Source organism: Corvus moneduloides, chromosome 8 (genome assembly GCF_009650955.1).
Source record: "Corvus moneduloides isolate bCorMon1 chromosome 8, bCorMon1.pri, whole genome shotgun sequence".
In the NCBI taxonomy this organism is placed as follows: Eukaryota; Metazoa; Chordata; class Aves; order Passeriformes; family Corvidae; genus Corvus; species Corvus moneduloides.
Window position 1 is genome coordinate 34,459,510 of NC_045483.1, and position 22,050 is coordinate 34,481,559.

The 22,050-nt window shown below is 55.8% G+C and overlaps 2 protein-coding genes and 1 long non-coding RNA gene across 3 annotated transcripts; all 3 read right to left on the reverse strand.

Annotated features, from left to right (window-relative positions):
- Positions 1–269: 269 nt before the first annotated feature.
- On the reverse strand, positions 270–12,994 carry LOC116447326. Its single transcript, XR_004241559.1, has 3 exons — positions 12,905–12,994; positions 12,425–12,433; positions 270–281 (listed from the first exon to the last, which is right to left on the reverse strand). It is a non-coding gene; the product is annotated as an uncharacterized LOC116447326 (long non-coding RNA).
- LOC116447315 (lysosomal acid lipase/cholesteryl ester hydrolase-like) lies at positions 659–8,193 on the reverse strand. The gene is made up of 10 exons (XM_032116414.1): positions 8,100–8,193; positions 7,004–7,115; positions 5,921–6,038; positions 5,436–5,634; positions 4,515–4,624; positions 4,066–4,211; positions 3,383–3,529; positions 2,746–2,817; positions 1,895–1,960; positions 659–1,809 (listed from the first exon to the last, which is right to left on the reverse strand). The coding sequence occupies exons 1-10, from the start codon at positions 8,159–8,161 to the stop codon at positions 1,576–1,578; spliced, it is 1,266 nt and encodes a 421-aa protein (XP_031972305.1). The 5' UTR covers positions 8,162–8,193; the 3' UTR covers positions 659–1,575.
- Positions 12,995–14,405: 1,411 nt separating the features above from the next.
- Positions 14,406–21,946, reverse strand: LOC116447316 (putative lysosomal acid lipase/cholesteryl ester hydrolase). Its single transcript, XM_032116416.1, has 10 exons — positions 21,821–21,946; positions 20,118–20,207; positions 19,452–19,617; positions 18,539–18,737; positions 18,222–18,331; positions 17,771–17,907; positions 17,251–17,394; positions 16,712–16,783; positions 16,109–16,174; positions 14,406–15,655 (listed from the first exon to the last, which is right to left on the reverse strand). The coding sequence occupies exons 2-10, from the start codon at positions 20,199–20,201 to the stop codon at positions 15,422–15,424; spliced, it is 1,212 nt and encodes a 403-aa protein (XP_031972307.1). The 5' UTR covers positions 20,202–20,207; positions 21,821–21,946; the 3' UTR covers positions 14,406–15,421.
- Between the last annotated feature and the right edge of the window lie 104 nt (positions 21,947–22,050).

Here is a 22,050-nt window from a genome sequence, read left to right on the forward strand (position 1 = left end):
TGGCACCGCCCGCCGCCAACGGCACCGCCCCTGGAGCGGCCCGAGCCGCGGCAGGAGCGAAGGAGGAAGGCAGGGATGGAGGGAGGCACGGGGGAAGGGACGGCGAGAGGGATGGAGGGATGCCCGTGGGTCCCGGTGCAGTGATGAAGCAGCTGCCTGCACCCACGGAGGGCAGGAGAAAGCCGGGGTGGGAGAGGGGACCTCTCCTGGAGTAGGGGCAGTCCTGGGACCACCTCCCCACCCTCCTCCTCTCCCCATTCCGCTCCTTCTCATCCACCTGACTCCGTGCCCGGCCAGCCTGGCACGGTGGAGGAGCCGTGGCTGCCCATCATCCCGCTGTCCCGCCACACACATCCCAGCAGGGCTGCCCCAAGGGCCACTCCCAGCGCTCCCAGCCCCCCGTGATTCCCGAACCTTCATGAATACAATAAGACTCTCCACTCCCAAGGCTCTCTGGTGGGTTTTTTTGCCAGCAAGCGTTCCGGCCGCCTGCCCAGGGGTGGGGTAGGGTACTGGGATGTACTGGGATGCTCCCAGCTGGGACCCTCGGAGAACCCACTGTGCCATCCAGCTGTGCCAGCTGCCTCTGGGGTTACCGTGTCCCTGCTGGCCCTGGCAGCTCCCCAGAAAATATTCACATGCAAGGAAGAGCTGGGGGTGTCGAGCACAGGCTCCTGAAACCGCCTTTGAGGGTTTTATTTTGGAGGGATTTTCCCCACCTCCAGGTTTGCAGCAAGCAGCAGGGTGGGAACACACGGCCTTGGGACATCAGCCTGGCAGCAGCTTCCTGGTGGGGATGGTGGCCCTGCAACCCAGCCCAGGGCATTTGGAGTCACCATCTCCCGGGGATGAGGGATGGTCATACCCAATGCTGAGCCAAGCAGCCATTCCTGGGCACCTCTGGCCCCCGAGTCCCAGCCCAAACAATGGAGGCAAGTGCCTGGCTTGGCCCAGATGGAGACCTTGCACTTCCCTAGGGACTTGTCTTGGGGAAAAAGGATTCTCCAAATCCAGCCTGAATGCCCCTGGGCTGCAGTTTGGGGCCAGAACCCCTCGTTGCATCACCTGTTGCTGCTGCCAAGAAAAGTTTGGCCTCCTCCATCCCCTCCACCCCTTTCTGTGCCAGGGCTGGGGGCTGCTGTCAGCCTGTCCCCCACAGCCAGGCTCAACAGGCCCAGCTCCCTCCCACCTCCTCAGGGGCTGGGTGCTCTAATCCACAACCCACTGGGCAGCCACTGTGGGGTCACGGCAGGGTCCCCATGTCCCCCTGGCACAGCTCAGGGTCAGCACCATCACCTCGGGGCCCTTCCAGCAGGACCGGTGGCTCCTGCCTGCCCTGGTGCCTTGGCTGACCCCGGTGCTGCCCTCCTGGCACGGTGCCACCGGTCCCTGAGCAGCTCCCAAGCAGGGAGGACAGACCCCAACAACCAAGGGATGCGTGGGAAGCACCATCACCACAAGCGTGTCAGGCCAGCAGGAAGGAGGGGACAGCAGGGAGCGTCCCACCCCCTCCTCGGGCTGTCTCAGCCGAGGGACAGGGCCCAGGCCACCGGCCCCTCCCTGGGAGCCGCCACTCTACCAGGACCCCTCCATCAGCCTCAGGATGCTGCTGTAGAGGCGCCCGGGGGCATCCAGGCCCCAGACAAAGTCCCAGTGGTTCCAGTCGGGGATGTGGGTGTAGGTGATGAGGTGGGCGATGCGGGGCAGCAGCAGGCGCACATCCCTCCAGTCGGCTGCCCAGTCCTCCCCTCCCGACCACACCGCCGTGGGCACCGGCATCTCCTCCACGCGGTACAGGGGCGGGGTGTCCTGGCGGGACACGGGGGCTCTCAGTGGGTCAGTCCCTGCAGGCCGCTCTGTCCCTGCCCCACCATTCTGCCACTATAGCTCCTACCTGCTGGTACACGGCTGGGTTCTCGCTGCCGTAGTCAAAGGCTTTGAACTCTCCTGATTTCACCACCTGGGAGGAGAGCACGGATCTGCTGTGGGAGGCCAGCGAGTGCCACTGCGTGGGTCTGGCATCTCCTGGCCCCTCGAGGGACCCATCATGAGAGGGTGCTCCTCTGGCTCCAGGCCCGTCCCTAGCCATGGGCTGACAAACCAAGGTGTTGCACGTGACTCCTTGACTGCCCTGGTGCCACGCTCTTCCCTCTGAAATCCTGCTCACCACCAGCTGTGTGTGCACAGGGTGCTGCTGGGGTTCCTTCAACAACCTGACCACCTTTTCCAGCTTCCATTGCCTGTAATTTGTCTCTGCAAGGAGGCACACGTGTGAGGGCCTCCAGCCTGACCCTGCTTCCAGCAGAGCCAGTGCTGAAGCTGCAGAGTCCATCTCCAGGGTGCCCAGGACCCCTTTGGACAGGGGAGATATTGCTGGGTCCCCCTTTACCTCCTCGTCCAGTTCCCCCAGCCTCTTCTTGGGCTCCTACCCCTCAACTCAGCATCCCCGAGTTCTGCTCTGGGGATCCCTGGGGGGCCCAAACCGGGGGTGTCAGCATCCATCTGTGGCCTCCCCATCCTGTCCCTTGTCCTGCCTGGCACAGCACAGGGCACGCCCTGCAGTGCCCTGGTCCTCAGAGGCACCGGGGCAGCTCGTCCTGCATCCAGCACCTCGTTTCTTGCCTTTGCTTTCTCGGGAGCTGCCAGTGTCCAAGATCCCTGAACTCTCGCGTCTGCCTGGGCACAGCAGACTCTCGGGGAAGGGACCATGCCAGGGGTGAAGTGTCTGTGTGTCAGGGGTCCTACCTGGGCCCAGTGGATGACGTTTTTGACAGAGGTGCTGTCGGGATAGTGGGATGTGTACACGTCCAGCCGTGTCTGCAAGGAAACATATCCCAGCTGTCATTGCTTCCCAGCGGATGGGAGCGAGGGCGGCAGCTGCCAGGTGTTTCCCAGAGCAGCCACTGCTGAGTCACGCTGCCTGAAGAGCTGGACCAGGTTCAGGAATATAATTTTCATTAAAAACCAATTGCTGCGAGACAGCGCCAGGAGGAGAGTGATGGGGATAAAGGGTGAGCTCTGTGAGAGATGTTACCCAGGCTCGGGGGCTGTGCCCAAGGCCTCAGTGACCACCTGAGGTCACCCAGATGCTGCTTCAGCAGGTGGGTCAGAGCAGGGGCTGCACCCGGGGTGGTCGCAGTGAGAGGCAGCCCCAGCTCAGAGGTGTTATCAAGGCCCACCTGGCCACTGACACCACCCGGCAGAGCCTGGGGGCTTTTCCTGTCCCAGGAGGAGAAGCAGCTGGCGGAGGGACACGTGTTGCCCGTGCAGGGTCTGCGTGCTGTGAGCACTGGGGGCCAGTGGCCGCAGCAGAGGCTGGGCAGGGCGGGTGGCAGAGCCAGCGGCCCTGGGACCCCCGTCCCCACCGGCACGGCACACCCACCATGTTGAGGTTCTTCTCGTTGTGGCCGCCCAGCAGGAAGAGGAGGTTGGCACAGGGCCTGTGCAGCAGCGTGTGCCTGCACAGCTCCGGGAGGAACCGCCACAGCTTCCGCATGTGCAGGGACGCGTCCGTTCTGCCGAGCAGCAGCTGCGGGAGCGAAGGGCAACGCGCGTTTCCTGCCTTTCCCTCCCTGCAGCCCAGCCCCTGGACTATCCCACCATCCAGGCAGCGAGGGAACGTCCAGGGGTCCAACCCACTCCCCCCTGCCCCCTGCCCCACAGAGACGTGTACAGCTCGTTGCAGGAGCTGATGCTGACTGAACACACACCAGGGAAATCAATATTCACAACTCTCCACTTCCTCCCACCTCCCCCCAAGCACTGAATCTGTTTTTCGTGGAATCAACATGGCAAAGCTGCTCTTTTCCAGGTGTTCAAGTCTAGGGCCCCTACAAGTGCCCCTGTGTAAAGGCCACTTTCATCCTACAGATGGAAGGAAGACATGCACTCAACAAAGTGGCCACCCAGGTCTGTGTGTGCACCTGAATCGTGTCTGTGCTGATAAATCAGCAGGAATTAACTGTTTTCTGCTGCGTCAGAGAGCCCCAGGGGCTGTGTCTGGGCATGATCCCTTCTCCAGAACCAGTGAGTTTTGGGGCAGAAGGGTATGGAGTAATCCCTTACCGGAATCATCTTGAGACTTTTGTCCAGGAGGAAGAGCAGCTTCATGAGGGGACTTCTGGCGTGCTTGGCTGTCACTACTGGAGCCAGGGCAAAAAACATTTTGACTTTCTGAGCCAGTTCGGGCATGGATGAAAACGCAATAAAGGCTGAGAAAACAGAAAAACAACCTCAGGCTTGCTCCATCTTTCCTCAGGTGCTTAATCTGAGGGTTCCCTTGGCCCCAGGTCTGTTTAATTAATTATCTCCACTTGGGAATCTGAGATCTCTTGCCACCTTCCTGCTAAATGTTGGTGCAAGAGATGCCCGAAGGGAGGCAACACCTTTATTCCCTTGGCTGAGCAGGCACTTCAGTGGTTGTTGAGCCCACACGGAGGGGACCCCTCCGCTTTCTGCTGACCAAGCCAATGAGGCTTTTCAAGCCAAGGCGGCGGCAGCCCCTCGGAACCCACCGATCGTGCAGCCCTGGGAGTAGCCAACGTAGTGGAGCTGCTTCTGCCCCGTTTTCTGCAGCACGAAGTCGATGGCGGCCGGCAGGTCGTACATCGCCATCTCATGGAAGCTGCAACACACCAGGGGGACATTCGTTATGAGGCAGCAACCGATGGGAAAACTCACCTGTGAGATTTGGCTGCCTTGCATTGCCCAGCTTAACACCCGGGGCTGGTTTTCCGGGAGGAAATTCCTGGCATGGATCCTTCCTGCCGTGGCATCATCCTCCCCTGAAAGGGCTTAGTCCTCCCACGGCCGTGGTGAGCAGTAAATAGGCTGTGCAGAGCCTGGCCAGCGTTCCAGTGCCATACCCAGCCTCTCTGCAGACCCGGAGCCGGCTCCTACCAGGATTACAGCACCAGCTCTGCTCCTGGGGATGCTCCTTCCCAGAGGGGAATGGAGCACCAGGTCCTGCCCGTGTGCCTGTTGGTGGGATGTGGCGAAGGGCAGACCTGCTCTGTGAGGTTTTTCTAAAAGCCTGTTTAGGAGCTTGGGCAATCTGCTCTGAAGATCAGCTCTGGAGAGGCGGTAGCAGCTTAAAAAGCCGTTCTCGGGGACGAGGGGCAACAAGGTCGAGGAGCAGGGAGGTGGCAGTGACACTTGTGGACATCTCAGCGGTGTCCCTGCGGATGCCCCCGAGGCAGGGCCGGTGTCTCTGCGTGTCCCCGTGCAGGCAGCGCTGCCCCGTGCTCTCGGCGGCTGCAGGGAGGTGCTGGCACCGTGTCAGCAGGCAGGTCTGCTCCGGCCCCTGCATCCTCCCCGGGACAGGCCGTGCCAGGATTAGGTGCTCTGACTTGCCTGCTCGGAGGCACCCACCTCTGCCTAGAGCCTGGTGGCAGGCAGAGAACACTGCCAGGCTTTTGTAACGCGCTCCAGCCCACCTGAAATCCCAGAATTCCACCTGGTCAGCTGAAAGGTGCTGGTGTCTGCGGGACCAGCTCGTGCCCCGGCTGTTTCCCAGCCACACGTCATAGCCAGAGTCTGCTAGTATGAAGCCAAGGCTGTTGTTAGCCAGATTTTCCACCCAGTGGCTGCCTTCTCCAAATATCCCGTGCTGGAGAAACACGACTGGCTTGGCCCCTGGGTGCAAAAGAAACAGCACATTCCATTGAACCAGGTTCCCTCTATTCACTCACCCCAAATTAAGGCCAGCAAAGCCTCTTCCTTGCACTGCCAGAGGACATGCAAAACGGGCATTTTGATGACGTGTCCTGGCACTACAGCTTTGACCGAAAATTGGAGAAACGCCACGGATTCAGTGGTTTTGCTTTAACAATGACTATTCCCCCTGCCTGGCCAGGTTCATCCATTCACCTGCTTACATTCAGGGCTTTTTGTGCTGGCTCTGAGCAAAATAGAGCCCTACCTCTGCTGTTAGGCTTTTCTCTTCCGTGAGGAATTCTGTTCAGGCGGATGTAGTAGCCATCACGAGTCAGAACTTCATACTCCTCGCTGGGGTACCCTCTGTGGCAGACGATTTGGCTCTGGAGGGAAGAAAAACCCATGTGGAAAACTTCCCGTAGCCGAGGTGCTTGTCTGACTCGAAGAGCACATCCCTCGGTAAAAGCGGAGTTCTGGAGCGTGGCTTTGCCCGGGGTGTCTCTGGACCAGCTGAGGACTTTTTGTGACAGAGGATGCTCTGTCCAAATCCCACCCCGGTGATCTGCCCAAGGGAAGAGGAGACGCTCAGCCGCGGGCGCCTCCAGGGCTTGGAATGGTTCCAACCACGACGATTGAAACCGAAAGGATTTACTGACGCCTGACCCCGCTCTCCTGACGGCGGACCCCGCTCTCCTGACGCCTGGCACCGACAGAGCACATGACACATCAGGCTCCCAGCCGATGCGCCGGGCAGATAAGGCGGTGCGGCAGATGGAACCTGCCGAGCTGGGCTGACTGGAAGGGCAATGGGATAAACCCCACAGGACTCACTGCAAGGCTCCTGAGGCTCTGCCTGAGCTTTATTTATGCTGAAAGCTCCACAGATTGGGAAGTTTCCGCCTGGTGAAACCCAACTGTGGTCCTGCTCACACGTGGCTGTGTGCTCCCTTTGTCACGAGGCTGGCAGGAAAGATGAACTGCAGCAAATTTATTGCCCATGTCCCGGGTCCAGCTAAACCCAGCTTCAGAGTCTCCCAGGGCTCACCTGGACATGGCCCTGAGCGATTTGCTGCAGCTGAAGGAGAGGAGCCACGCACAAATTTCTACCCTCTGGGGAGATATCTGATCAAATCCAGTCTGGGATTATCCCCATCTCTGAACTGCCCTGCTGATAATTGCGCTTAATTCTGCTGGGAGGAGGAGGAACTTGTTAATGATGGTGTGGAGGCAGCGTCGTATGGCAGCAGCTCAACAACACCAGCCCTCTCCATGTGCCCTCCAACCCTCTCTCCTCCAGTTGAACGTGCCCAGACTTTCAGACTGGAAATTCAGAGTTCTCCTGACTTACAACGTTCATGAGAGTCTCGGGGTTTAGAGCCTTTTTCTGCTCGGCGGCACTTTCGGAGCTCGTGGGTGCTTGTACGAAAAGCAGGATTGCAATGAACAGCCACATCTTGTGCCTGTGTAAATAATAATAACAATAACAATGACATCAAAAATAACGATAATGATAGTAATAATAGGAATAGGAACAACAACAAGAACAACAACAACAAAACCAGCAACGCCAATGCTGTTGTTGTTACTGTTGTTGATTATTATTATTATCGTCAGATTTGATATGAATGTTTGGTCCCACTAGCTTATGATGAGTTAAGTTCCTCACATATCTGAAGATCACACATCGTCTTCTGGGCTGGGACAGTGGAGGGAATTCCCAGTTTCAGTTTACTTTACAGTCCACATGAGAATTGTTGTACCCCTCTGTAACAGACAGGGTCTGGCAGCAGGCAGGACCCTTATTTTGCATTTTTAATGGCAAGAAGAGGAGAACCAGCTGTGCAATACGAGAACTAAACCATTGAACCAGTTGTCTTAGGGAGGAAATGAATCTTAAGGGCGACTTCATGCTATGGAAGGAACATGTTTAGGGTGGCTGGGCTATGACAGTGTCTATACTTTTCCTGTTTCTCTATTGCTTAGCTTTTGTACCCAAAACTCACTGTAAACAGAAGGATCCTATGAACTGAAACTGGTAGAGCCTCATAGGAAGGCTATTTGTTAAATAAGCATAGCCTGAAAAAAGCAGAAACCTTTTTGATTACCTTAGAGACTCCTGAGCTGAGCAGAGGTCTATTTTTAATGCACACAGTTAATATTATATATGATTTCTAATGTTTTGCCAGCCTCTCAAAAGTTAGAGCTCAACTTCAGCCCGGCAGCATGAATTGTGAATTGCTCTCTGCCTCCCTCCTTCTCCTCCCAGTGGATCTCCCACGCCATGAGACTTCCCTGCCCCCTGAAACATTCCCAGCAAACCTCCCCGTGGTATCACCAAGATGCGAGTTAAGACCAAAAGTAACAAAGAGCAACCGAGGCTTTTCCCCCCTCGGGACAGCTCCGAAAGGACACAGATCCGAGCGACACGGAGGAAAATACGTTACCAGGCCGAGCCCACTGGTGCGTCTGAGCGGGCTGGTGGTGGCAGTGCTGGTGCCTCTGTCATCACCGCCACAGTTAAAGGACCACGTTGTGTCAGAGCCCAGCCACACTGGCACCCTGCCGTGCCTCGTCACGTGCCCTCCAATTAGCAGATGAGTGCTGATCACTCCCGTGGTCCCTCCCTCCGTGTGGCCGTGACTTCCATGCTTGCAGAGGATTGCGTTTCCAGACGCAGCCGGACTGGCGTGCGGAGGAATTCCAGCTATGGAGTTGCACCTTAAGCTCACGATAGCCACAGTAAAAAAAAAATAATGCCAACTGCTTTTCTTTGTAAAGGGCCATTTCCTAGCTCCCAGGGTCATTTCCTAACTCTCAGGGTCATTTAGAAGAGTTCCTGGTGTGACAGAAAAGCCTGGGCTCTACCATCTTTACAAAGCCTCAGCAGCATGCCGAGCTCTCCAAGGACACCCCAAGGATAGGTCAGGCCTTACTGCCTGCCTGGATGGGAGACAGTTGGTCATTCCAGCCCCCGTGAAAAGTGACAGTGGCCCAGGCAGCCTCCTCGCGGCCCTGAGGTCCTAAAGGTGTCGTGGTAGCAAGGGGCAAGTCACAAAAGCTCTGCAGGGCTTTCTGGAACAGCAGCAGGCTGAACGTCCCTTCTGGAAAAGCACCAAGCTGAAGGTCTCAGCAGCAGCCAGCGGTGTGGGGAGAGCTGGTGCAACACCTGTGCTTGGCCAAAGCCACAGGTATTGCACAGAGCAGAGGTGTTTGTTCTCCCCCTGCAGCCCGTGACCACCCAGCCCACGCCTTTCCCTGCCTTGGTAGCCGCCTGAAAGCCCGAGCCTGTGGCTGGCTCTGCTGGCATGTGCCCTCCCTGGCCACAGGCTGCCTTCCAGTGCTGCTGCTGCCGTGCACGAGCGGCATGTGAGTTGTGAAAGGCAGCCCTGCGTTGCTCCATCCCCACGCTGGGATGTTCTGTCGGTGCCACGGCCGCTGACGCCGAGTGTGGGCGTGTTGCTCCCCGCCTCAGGTGTGGCCAGGGCTCCACGCCTTCATTGCCTTGGTTCTGCACCTGTGCCTGCTCTGGGCTTTTGGAAATGTCTTCCCTCACCTGTGAGCACAAAAATCCCTCTACACAGAGTAAGAGAATCGTGGAATGGAACCCATCTGGGTTGGAAGGACCTCAAAGCCCATCCAGTGCCACCCCTGCCAGGGACAGGGACACCTCCCACTGTCCCAGGCTGCTCCAAGCCCCAATGTCCAGCCTGGCCTTGGACACTGCCAGGGATCCAGGGGCAGCCCCAGCTGCTCTGGGCACCCTGTGCCAGGGCCTGCCCACCCTCCCAGGGAACAATTCCTTCATAACACCCAATCTAATCCTGCCCCCTCTGGCACTGGGAAGCCATTCCCTGTGTCCTGTCCCTCCAGTTCCTGCTGCAGGGTCCCTCTCCAGTTTCCCTGTATCCCTTCAGACCCTGGAAGGAGCTGTGAGCTCTCCACACAACCTTCTCCTCTCCCGGCTGAGCAGCCCCAGCTCTCCCAGCCTGGCTCCAGAGGGGAGGTGCTCCAGTCCCCTCAGCAACTCAGTGGCCTCCTCTGGACCTGCTCCAACAGTTCCATGTCCTTCTTGTGTTGGAGGCACCAGAACCGTGCACAGAATTCCAGATGGGTTCTCACCTGAGCACAGGGGCAGAATCCCCCCCTCCCCTGCTGCCCACGCTTCTGCCTTCTAACCCCTCATTATCTAGGGGTGGTACTAAGTAGCAGTAATAGCAGTAATAAAATAACAGTAACAGAGGTTGGAAAGGCAGCAGAGACTTCTCTGGCATCCTCAGGCTGTGGAATGAGGCTATTGGAGCAGTGTGTCAGTGCTGAGGGGTGTGATTCAGCACCTGGAGTTATTCTACCTGTAATGGAGGGAGAGAAGGTGCCAAACGAAGCAGCTGGATTTTTACTGAGGAACTCTTGTGTAGCTTGGTCAAAGGGAGGCATGAAGACCTTTGAGGACTTGAAGGAGGTTAGGTTTAGATGGGATATTGGGAAGGAATTGTTCCCTGGCAGGCTGGGCAGGCCCTGGCACAGGGTGCCCAGAGCAGCTGGGGCTGCCCCTGGATCCCTGGCAGTGCCCAAGGCCAGGCTGGACATTGGGGCTTGGAGCAGCCTGGGACAGTGGGAGGTGTCCCTGCCCATGGCAGGGATGGAATGAGGTGATCTCTAAGGTTCCATTCCAACCCAAACCACTCCAGGATTCCACGATTCTCAGAGGGGTGTGTGTCCAGGTGGGCTGGTCAAGGTGTGACATGGAAGGCAAGGGTTTCCAGCTAACGAGTCATCCATGTGCTTCCTGGGCTCGGCCTGAGGCTCAAAGCCTGTATTTTTCTTGGCCTCTCAGGCCCTTTAAGAATCAAAAGTTGCATCCTCTGGTGTCATGTGTTGCTTCTGCATCTCCTCAGCTTCACAGGTATTAGGCAGCATTGCTGCGGGATGCCTTTCATTTCCTTATTTGGGGCATCACAGGACTGCAACCCCACCTGCTGCTGGCACAACAGGAAGAGAAGCAGCCCATGGAATCAGCTGTGTCCCCCCTGCTGTCCCCCAGGGGCAGGTCTGCTGCTGCTGAGTCACCTCCTCTGAGGCACATCGGGGTGCAAGCGGCACTTGCATTGGGGTTAATCATGTCCTGGGCTACCCGTGCTCACCTCTCCTCCAGCTCCTGCCCTGCTGTTCCTCCTGCTGCTCTCCCACGTGTGCCAGCCACCAGACTGTGCCCAGGATGCTGGCTGGTGCCTCTTGCCAAGCACAGGGGTGAACCAGTCACAAGTCACCTGGTCCTGGCATCCTGAGCTGGGAGAGGGAGCATCATCCTGACTTAAGCCCTGAGAGAATGGCAGCTCTTGTGCAATCCCTGCCAGACAAGCACAGCTCCCTCGCAGCAACCTCGGAGAACATGGCTCAAGTTAAACCTGGTGGGGGAAGCAGTCCTTATCTGCTTGTACCTCTCCTAGTGTAAAGTCCCTTCAGCTAGGCTGGATATCTCTGGTTTACACATTTAGTAAGGGTTTTGCTGATACTAGAGTTGCACAGTGGAGCTTGAGGAAGCAGCTGGTCTTTTCACAACACCTCATTAGAGTTGTTCGCGTAATCATTTCATTCACTGTAATGAAACTGAATAAACAACAGCATAAACCTTCCTGAATGTGGATTGGGAAATAATGGAGATGTGATCACTGGTGGTTTTTCTCTGGTAATTCCTCCCCTGTTCCTGTGTTCAGAAGAGCCCAGAACAACCCTTAACTTCTTGTGCTTCTTCCCTGATCTCTCTTTGTTGTACAATTTAAAGTGTAATTTTACACTTTAAAGTGTGTTTTAAAGTTTGGTTTGTGGGTGAACAGACCTGGGACAATTTGGGCAAAATTTCTCAATGAAGAAATACTTACAGTTTTCAAACTTGGTGTCGTAGTGCTGTTGAGATTATTTTCCAGCATATTGGAGAAAAGCTGATCTGGCTCAGCTTTGCCAAAGCCCTGCTCAGGGCTATCAGAGACCTTTAGGGAGCAGGAACACCTCCCACAGACATAGTCCAGGGTCAGGGATGATCACAGAACCACAGAACGAACCACGCTGGAAAAGACCTTTGAGATCCTCAAGTCCAACCTGTGAGCTTACAGCTCCTCATCAACTGAACCTGGCACCGAGTGCCACGTCCAGGCCTTGCTAAACACCTCCAGGGACGCTGACTCCACCACCTCCCCGGGCAGATGATTCCAGTGCCCAGCCACTCTTCCAGTGAAGAATTTTCTCCTGATGTCCAACCTAAACTTCCCCTGGCACAGCTGGAGGCTGTGTCCTCTCGTTCTGTCAGTGGTTGCCTGGGAGAAGAGCCATGAAGATCAACATCGTGAAGTTGTGGAGATGATTACATCTGATCTTGATTTCAGCGAACTGTGACTTTCCATGGCCTTATCCCATTCCCACCTGCTTGAAGTCCCAGCATATGAAAATGCAAGTCTCAAAGATCAGGGTGTCTCTCTCAGAGATTCATCTACCAAACCCAAAAGAAAATTTGAAAATTACAGGGGAAATGACACAGAAATTGCTGTGGGTTCCTGAAATAAGAAAGCAAAGTGTTTTCGGCCAAGTAAGAGTCAGATAAAAATCTACCCAGCAATGGCTGTGGGAATTGTTGCCAGGCCATTAAGGATCAAAAAGATGTGAAAAGGCAGCATACCATCTGTCATAACTCGATGAAACCTTGTCCCAGATTAACCCTGGGACAAATCAGTTTCTAAACAACCCCACAGGCCAGCACGTTGCTTAAAGCAGGCACCAGAGCAATCTCTGGATTACTTGCAAAAGCGCCACTTCCCTTCAAGCCTGTGCCTGGGGGAAGGAGGCTGTGGGAGGGGTGCTCAGCACCCCTCTGGCCTGGGCACAGCCTGGGGCAGGCCCTGTGCTCCGCTCCACAGCTGCTGTGTGGCTGCTGCTCTTCTCACTGACTGTGTGATGGAGGGAAAGGGTCAGCCAGCACGGTGGCACCACCGTGCCCTGAGCGGGACGTGACACAGCCTTAAGCCCTCATGGCCTCATGTGACACGCTCTGCATGAGCACATCTGGAAGAAAATTAAACAGGAGGCTGAGTGATCAACATCCTCCCTGCTGGAGGTGTGTGACTGAGGCAGGTTTGCCCACACAGGGAGGATGAAAAGGGTGGTGAAGGCTTTGCGCTGTGCTGGGAGGTCTGAGGGTGAGAGGTTGAACTGATCACCATGGACTGAGATATGTAGGACATTGGTCTGCTGGAGCCACTCCAGAGAAGGCCACCAAATTGATCAGAGGGATGGAGCAGCTCTGCTGGGAGGAAAGGCTGGGAGAGCTGGGATTGTCCAGCCTGGAGAGGAGAAGCTTTGGGGTGACCTCACTGGGGCCTTCCAGGACCTGAAGGAGCTACAGAAGACATGGAGAGAGACTCTTGACAAGGGCTGGAGGGCCAGGACACAGGGAATGGCTTCCCAGTGCCAGAGGGCAGGAATGGATGGGATATTGGGAAGGAATTGTTCCCTGGGAGGGTGGGAAGGCCCTGGCACAGGGTGCCCAGAGCAGCTGGGGCTGCCCCTGGATCCCTGGCAGTGCCCAAGGCCAGGCTGGACATTGGGGCTTGGAGCAGCCTGGGACAGTGGAAGGTGTCCTTGCCCATGGCAGGGGTGGCACTGGATGGGCTTTGAGGTTCCTTCCCACCCACAGCATCTGTGATTCCATGATTCTGTGATACCTTGTGCAATCAGCACAGACCTGTCTGTCAAAAGTTAAAAGTTGGTGCTTTTAAAGTAAACTTAAAACAAATGGCAGGTGGGAACGTGGTGTAGTGGTGAGCACAGCTGGGTTTGATGACCTTAGGGGCCTCTTATGGATTCTAGGACTCTAATTTCCTGCCAGCTTTTCAGAAGTCTGCTGGGGAAACATCTTGCTGGCATCCTTGGGTGTTTATTTGCCAAGGTGGAAAAGTCATCCTGCATTTGCACTGCTGTCCGTGGCACGAGCACAGTGCAGTCCTGTAAGGTGCTGCTCCAGGGCACAGCCCCGCTGTGAGCAGCTGATCACACAGAAGATGTCGTTACAAATATCCCAAGTGAGGCAGCTAATCGCTGGCAATCCAGGTAGATCCTATCTAACCTACAGCCTCATTCCTGCGCCCCGGGATCACCCCACCCCATCCTGTTTCCTTCTGTGGTCACTTCCAGATGTAAGGTAGAAAGTGAAACACTTCACAGATGGTAACTCAAGCAGAGCCCGCTGCAGCTGTTCCACAAGGCACCACCAGCCCTGTGCCACCATCTCCAGACACCTGGATGGAACTCTGCTGCTAAAACCCCACAGTTTGGCTCTGGAGAGCAGCTGAGCTGGGCTCAATACCCTCCTCACCACCCATGTTTTCCCTGCAGGGCACAGGGTGGGAGGTGCTGGTGGCACCGTGGGCGTCTGCCAGCATGAGCAGCCACTGGAAATTATCCCTGAGCAGGAGGAGCATTGGGCAAGCAGCTCTCCCTCACCTGCATGTGGTAGGAGTGTGCTGAAAACCCCCACACCCACAGAGCCCTGGAATGGTTTGGGTTGGAAGGGACCCCAAAGCCTGTCTCATTCCACCCTTTCCACTGCCCCAGGCTGCTCCAAGCCCCAATGTCCAGCCTGGCCTTGGGCACTGCCAGGGATCCAGGGGCAGCCCCAGCTGCTCTGGGCACCCTGTGCCAGGGCCTGCCCACCCTCCCAGGGGAAGTTTTAACCTCTAGTTAACAGTACAACCACACAGAGCCCAGTAGACACTATCCAATTTATTATTATTATTATTATTATTATTATTATCATTTATACATATTTGTGGAAAGAGGACCTTATCCTTTGCCCTGCTTACTCCCAGGCATATTTTAAGAAGATAGTTACACAAACAGGCAAATTCACAATTCCTTCTCTGATCAAGGTATTATTAATAATTTAATCCAGAAGCTGAAAACAGATTTAGACTCGTTACTGCTTTCCACCACAGCTTTCTTCTGTCTGCCACAAAAGCATTCCCTGAGAGGCAGCAAAAGGTGACCTTTCCAGCTGGGTTTGCTCCTTAGAGCTGCTTAAAGTGGTGCAAAACGGTGTTTCGTGGTAGAACTCACTGAAACATGAGCAAGGTTATCCAAAGCAGCACGGATCTAAGACGCTCCCTGAGTCAGTGAAATGGGCAGTTCTCATGGAAAAAAACCTATGGCCACTCTTCACTGTCACCAGGCAGGAAGTTCAGAGCTCCTTCTGACTCTGAGTGAAGGCAGGGAATGTCAGGGTGTTGGGATCCTCGGTGTGGAAGCGTTGCCAGGAGGGGAATAAAGCCCCACAGGATTCATCCACCCCGCGGCTTCATCCCAGCAGACCTGCTCCTGTGAGACACCAGCATCCGGGAGGGCACGGAGCTTCTGTCCAGCTGTTTGCAGCTGGGAGCCCAAGCTCAGGGATCCCAGAGTCCACAACGGCCCCCAGGAGCCAAATTCCGCTGCAATGGGTTGTTGCTGGAAACGCGAGCGAGTGAGGCGCCTGGGAGACCCAGGGGGTGAGGGCCGTGCTCGACTTCTGCAAGGACCTCCGCCTACTGACCCTCAACCCAGAGTGCTTTCCCAGCCCTTGGGCTGGCTGGTTTCCTCTCTGGCCAGAGTAGGACCAATCCAAACCAAGTGTAGCAGTTTACTGAGCTTTCCCGCCCCCAGTTTTTCTTCATTTTGTTTTTTTCTTTCCACAATCAGAGAAGCCCCAGAAGTCACTGAGAAGCCAACAATCACTGCTCCAGCTCTAGGCGCTCTTCTCCATCAGGTCAAGCATTTCTTTGTACACCTGCTCGTAGACCTGCTTGCCCCAGAGGAAGTCAAAGTGGACGAATTCGGGGATGTACTTTTTGTAGACCACGTTGGAGATGCGGGGCAGGGTGATGTCCACATCTTCAGGGACTGAAATCCAGTCCTTGCCCCCATACCAGGCAGCCAGCGGGGTTTTCATGTTCTCCAGCTCATAGAAGGGAGGAGTGCTCTGGAAAACAGGAGGGAGGTGAAGAGCAAGCCAAAAATTCAAAGTGTGTCCTGCGGCTGCTTGGAATTTCTCCCTTACCCCAAGGGATAGGAGCAGAACTATCCCCAGGGAGCCTCACTATGCCTTGGGCTCCTGTGCTCTTCACCAGAGGGTCAAAAAGTCATCACCGAGTGACTGTTTTGTGTAAGAAAGTTACCAACCTGCTTCCCATAAATCCCATAAGCACCACAAAATGAGTAAATTCCATAAACACCATGTAATTCCTGGGATCACAGAGTGGTTTGGGTTGGAGTGGACCTCAAATATCATCTTGTTCCAGCCCCCCCTGCCATGGGCAGGGACACCTTCCACGAGCTCAGGTTGCTCAGTGCTCCAGATTCAGTCTCAACCACTGCAGTATTCATGTTGCAATATTTATTTGTTTTTTTTTCTCTGAGCAAGGCTCTCTCTTACCTGGTTGTAATGAAGCACGTTGTCACTGCCGTAATCATAACACTTGAATTCCCCCGTCTGATAGAGCTGGAAAAGGAGGAGAGTTACATTTATTATCCGTGCATTGGAGGGGTCTCTGAGACACAGGTGACAGGGGACTGACTGCCACCAAAGCTCAGGGAAGTGATTCTTTACATCTGGTGCTGGATTTTGGGAGGAGAGCTCAGCCCCAGGAAGACCTTGGCACGGAAACCCACAGGGAAGAAGCTGGTGTACAACCAAGAGCCTCAAGCGAGAGGTGAGTCAGACCTTTGGACAAGTTCTTTGTGTGTTGTGGTCAATGCCATCAGCAGGAGGAGGTGAGCTGAATGTTTTCATTAATGACTTGTATAATTAGTGCTCTTACTGACCCTCAGCCTTTACTCTGGCATCTCCTGTCCTGGTTTATCAGCAGGCTTTGTTCCACCTCCGCCTCCTTCCAGCCCCGAGGACTCTTGGACCTCTTTTGTTGGGATAAATAACTTCGGGGCAGCTTTCCTCTCTCTCCCTCATACAGCTCTGCAGGGGGAGCGCTGGGGGATTATTCCCAACCCCTGGGCAGAGAGAGGAGAACAGGAGTGTTACCTGGCGCCAGTGCAACATGTTTTTTAGGGATGTGGAATCAGGGTAGCGGGCCAGGTAGACGTCCATGCGGCTCTGCAAGAAACCGTTGGAGAGGTTTATTCTCTGCCCCCAAAAATCCACGTTGGAAATAAAGCTGACCCTGTTCAGTAGCCACACGAGCCTCCCCCACAGGCTCACACAGAGCTGTAGAGCTCCCTGCAGTGAGCTGAGCAGTTCCCATGGGATGCTGGGCCACGTTAGGGGTCTGCCTGGTTTCCAAGGCAAAGTAAGGCTCCTTAGCTTGTGCTCAGGATCCTTTTGCAAAGACAAAGCTCAGCTCATGGCAGTAGCTCTATGTGTTGTTCCTAACGCGTTTCCTTCCTGGAATATTAAGGAATTACACCAATGCTTTCCTTGAGAAACCCCCACCCTGGTGCCTCCAGCCTGAATTTTTCTACCAATTGAAGACGTGAAAGGCCATGTGGAGGCAGCAGATCGACAGCTTGGGCTCGGACAGTGAGGAGCTGGATGTCTTGAGAGGGAAGCTGGAGTGTACATACCACGTTTAGGCTGTTGGTGAACCCGCCGGACAGGTAAAACACCAGAGAGCACAGGCTTTTCAGCATGGGGTGGGTGCACATTCTGGAAACCACTTGCTTCAAGATATCGTCCTTATCAAAGACCACTGTGTGTCCTAAAATGAGCTGTGGAAGTCAGAGGGGTGCCTCAGTGGGGTTCACGTTCCTTTTTGCCTCCGGGTCCTCCCCACCTCTTTGCTCACCCCTGAAAGGTGCCGACAGCTTTGCTGTGCTTCGTCATTTTGGCCTTTCAGAAATGGCCACGGCCCTGGAAGAGCCCTGACCTTCCTAGGTGAGGTTTCTCCTAGGAGAAGGGACCCAAAACCAATATCTATAAATGGTTCTTCTCTGATTAAGGCTGGACAGGAAGACGATTTACACACCCTGCAGGCTCAGAGCACAGGCACAAACACAGAGCGCAGGTGATGTACAAGCACTGCGTGTCTCAGGTGACCTCCCAGTCCCTCCTCCCCCTCACACCTCACGTGTGGTGAGGACGTACCTTAATCAGCACCTCGGGAAGGTCAAACACCCTGACCAAGGGTGACTTCATGTTTGAGTTCACGGTGATGGGAGCCAAGGCGAAAAACATCTTGATTTTGCGATCCAGCTCGGGAATGGATGAGAAGGCGATGAAACCTGCGTGAGGGAGAAGGAAGCAGACCCTGCGCTGTTGTTTCTGAGGGAGCTGTTGGCTCCCAGCTGTGTGTGTGCCCATCAGAAGACCCCTCAGAGGTGGCTCTGGCAGGTCGGGCTGTGGCAGCAATGGGATGCATCTGGTTTGGGGCTGCCACTGCTCAAAACCCTTCTGTTAAAGCAATGACCTGCTCTTTTCCCTTCTGTTGTTTGGAAGTGACTGGACATTACCCCCCCGACCAAGGTTTTAGGAACGCTCCCAGACTGGGGGTGCACAGCTGATGCGGGTCGGCCAGGCCTGCTCTCCTCCTCAGTACCTGTGGTGGTGCCTTGGGAATAAGCCACGTAGTACAACTGCTCCTGCCCCGTTTTCTGCAGGATGTAGTTGATGGTCGCTGGAAGGTCGTACATGGCCATCTCATGGAAGCTGCAGGGGAGACAGGCACATGACAAAATCACCCCTGCTGGCCCTGCCATGGCTACTTGGGTGCAGGCAAGAGCTCTGGCAGGAATGGGCAACCCTGCTTCTGCCCACTGGCAGAGGGTGTGACTGTCAGGAGTGTCCCTCCTCCATCCTGTGGACACTGCTGGGGGTACCAGGGACCTGCCCACCCTCCAGTTTCACGGAAAATACCTGTAGGATGAGTATTGCTGGTGGTAGAACTCAAACTCCTTGTGTTTCCGTGACCAGCTGTTCCCCCGGCTGTTCCCGATCCAGACGTCGTAGCCGGCGTCGGCGAGGATGAAGCCCAGGCTGGTGTTGGGCAAGTTGGTGACCCAGTTGCTTCCCTCCAACACCAGGCCATGCTGCAGGAGGACCACGGCCTTTGGAGCTGGAGGAAGAAGAGGAGGAATCATTTTCTCTGACCACGAGCAAAACTGATCATTCAGAGCCAGGTATTGCTGTGGCAGCACCTCCCCAGGAAGGGACACCAGTGCAGGGACACGGTCACCTCTGTCCTCAGCCTCTCTGGGGAGGTGTTTTTGAAGAAGGCTCTTGGGTCATCCCAGGACAGAGATGGAAATCTGGGGTGTTTCACACTTACTTGCCATGTTCATATACCAGTCCTCCTGCTTCCCAGGGGAGGGACACACTGCCAAGAACAGGGCGTCACCCCAGCATCACTTTGAAACAGGGGTTTGAGTGAAGAACAGGAGGGTCCCAAAATGGCATTGGACTGGACACAGGGAGGATCCAAAGTGGTGAGATGGCATTGGATTGGACACCTGGTTTGGTTTCCTTTCCTGGCAAGTGGCTTTTTGCCGCTCCACTGCCTGGTTTTGAGCTGAGGTAAAATGTGGGGCAAGATTTCTCTGTCCCATTCATTCTCCTTCCTCTTTGGAGCAAATCCTCTCAGAACTGGAAGGCCAGCATGGTGGGCACCTGCATTTCTTCTGCTCCCAAGGCTATTTGCCTGATTTTTCCTCCAGGGAAAGCTGCCTCCTGGAGGGCCCAGCCCATGGTGAGGCAGCCTTGACCGTGGCTTCTCCAGCCCAGCAAAGCTCTCAGGGTGCCCGGAGCAGGCAGAGCTTCCTGTGGCACTTACGGAGGCAGAACATGCTGGATGCCTGCGCCTCTGCCCCGTGGGAGATGCTGAAGCGTTCCGGGTTGTCTCTGCCGTGGGGAATCCTCTGCAGGGTGAGGTAATAGCCATCGTCTGTCACCACCTCGTGCTCCTCGTAGGGGTACCCGTGGTACCGGACAATCTCGCCCTGGAAGGGAAGCAAGGGAAGGACAGCGTGGGACAGTCCCCAGGGAGGGAGGGTCTCTGTCCTGAGGGGGGGCAGGGCTTGGCTGGGCAAAGCCATCAGTGCTGGTGGTGGGGACTCCAGGGGGAGGGTGGGCTCAGGACCTCCCAGTGTCCCCTCCACCAACGCCATGGCGATGTCATGACTTCAGCCAGAACTTTTGGCAGGTCCCTGAGCAGGTCTGGTGAAGAACTGTCACTTTTTGTGTTGCAATCAAGAGCGGGACAGCACAGACAGCCGAGCTCTGAGCCCGAGAGCGCTGTCCTGACCAAACCTGCTGACTTGGAACGAAGCCCCCCGTAAATGTCTGCCATAAATCTCCACGTGCATAAGAACAGGGAGACAAATCTCTGATAAAATCCTGGTGCCAAACCTCGGTGAAGACACCCAGGGACTGTGGGTGTTGCGCAGATCATGGCAGCGCAGGTAACTTGCACAACCGAGCAGGAAAAGAAGGGACTTACAACATCCATGGACACCTCGGGGTTGGCTCCTGACTTTTCGGTGGCGCACATGAAGCAAGCAATGGTGAGGAACAGCCACGTCATGGTGCTCTGCAAAATGTCATGAGCAGCGTGAGACACTGTGCTGGCACTGGCACAGGAGCTGGGGAGCTCTTTTGATGTGCACTGCAGCTCCATCAGTGTTTTAACCTGACCCCTCAACAGGTGAAATGATTTTAAACTTCCAGCCCTCTAACTGGTTCTGAAAATGGCTCGTTTTGCTAATCTCGGACAAAGCCAGAGTCCAAATTCCAGCACATTTTAATCCCACGTTCTCTGTCAGGCCCTCGTATTCAGAAACGTGCACAGGTACAGGTCCACCTGCGTGTGCCCAGGCAAACCTGCTTTCAGAGGACAGTAATTACAGATTTTTCATTTAAAATAATGTCTCGCATAGTTGGAAGAACAGATTGTTTTGTTCCTCTGATAGCTGAAGCAATGAGGAGTAAACCACCCAATTTTAAGTCGCAGGGCCGTGTTCTTGAGAAGAAATCAAATAACGTGGTTTGTTTGGGTTCTTCCTATGGCTGAGAGAGACCCTGGGATACTCCTGGCTTGTTTTTGCAAACCTGAGTGAAATTCCATCTCAGGATACCCCTGTTCTTCCTGGGAAGGGCTTTGAAATGTCTGCTTCGGCTGGTTCCTACCACAAAACACCTTTGATTTCACAGAAACGCAGAATCTCAGAACACTTTGGGTGGAAAGGGACCTTAAAGACCATCCAGTTCCAACCCCCCTGCCACGGGCAGACCCCTGCCATATAGGAATGGGTAAATTTGTTGGAGGCAACAAATTCGCAGCAGAAACACTGCCTCAGCTACTCAGAGGAGTTCAATCGTGCGGAGCAATTCAGCAGGGAGCTGCCAAATTCCCGCTGAGAGCCAGCGCCAGGCATCTTACACCCTCCCCATTGCTCCCCTGCTGAAAGAGAGGAGAACCGGGAGCAGGTTTCTGTCACTTCCCGTGTCACTGCCCCTCATCCTCCCCTCTCCCTGCTGCAGGAGGTGTTTTGGCAGCCGGGGAGAAAAGCCACCTGCTCCCTGTGCTGTCCCCGCAGCGGGGCCGTGAGGAGGAGCAGCGCACCTGCACCTCGGACACCCCTCGGGCCCCCTCCCGGCGACAGCACCGGCTCGGGGGGGCTGTGCCCGGACGGAGGGACCCATCTCCGGGGCTGCTGCTCGCCTGGGGGACCGAGGGCTCCCCACCATCACCCTGAGCCCCCCGGGGTGCGGTCTGGGGCCAGCACCCTGCCGCTGGGCTCCGCGAGGCTCTGCGCGCGTTGAGACCGAGCCTTTAGGGAAAGCAAGGGGAGACTGAGCACATTTCTGTGGTGTGGCGTCAGGAGAACGGCGTGCAAATACCAGGGAAGAGCCTTGCCTGGGATGGCCCTTTCCTCTCAACAGTCAGCTTGGAAAAATATTCCCTCTGTGGGATGTCCCTCGTCTCAGCAGACCCTGAGAGCCGCCGGGGACCTCCGAGAGGTGCAGCAGGGTGACACCTCTCCCACCAGCAGCACGGCGCTGACCCCTCTCCAAACACTCCCCGGCCGCTGCCCGAGCAGAGCCATTCCCTTGGAGCCAGGAGTCCCGGGAAGGCCTGCTGTCCCACCTCCCCGAGCCCTGTCCCGCTGGCCCCAGGGATGGCACCCGAGGAGCAGGGATTACCCGTCGCGGTCCGGGGGCTGCAGCAGCAGGGGTGCGGGAGCCTTTGTGGCCGATGTCCCCCGAGCAGAAGGTGCCCGCTGCCGGCTGTTACCGCCTCTGCTCCGCGGCTTCGGGAGCGTCACGGGCGCCACTCCCTCCCATCCCTCCTCCCACGGACGCGTAACTCACCTGAGGGCTGGAGTCTGCTCGGCAGGAGACACCCTCCCTGCCCCAGCTGGCTTGGGAATGTT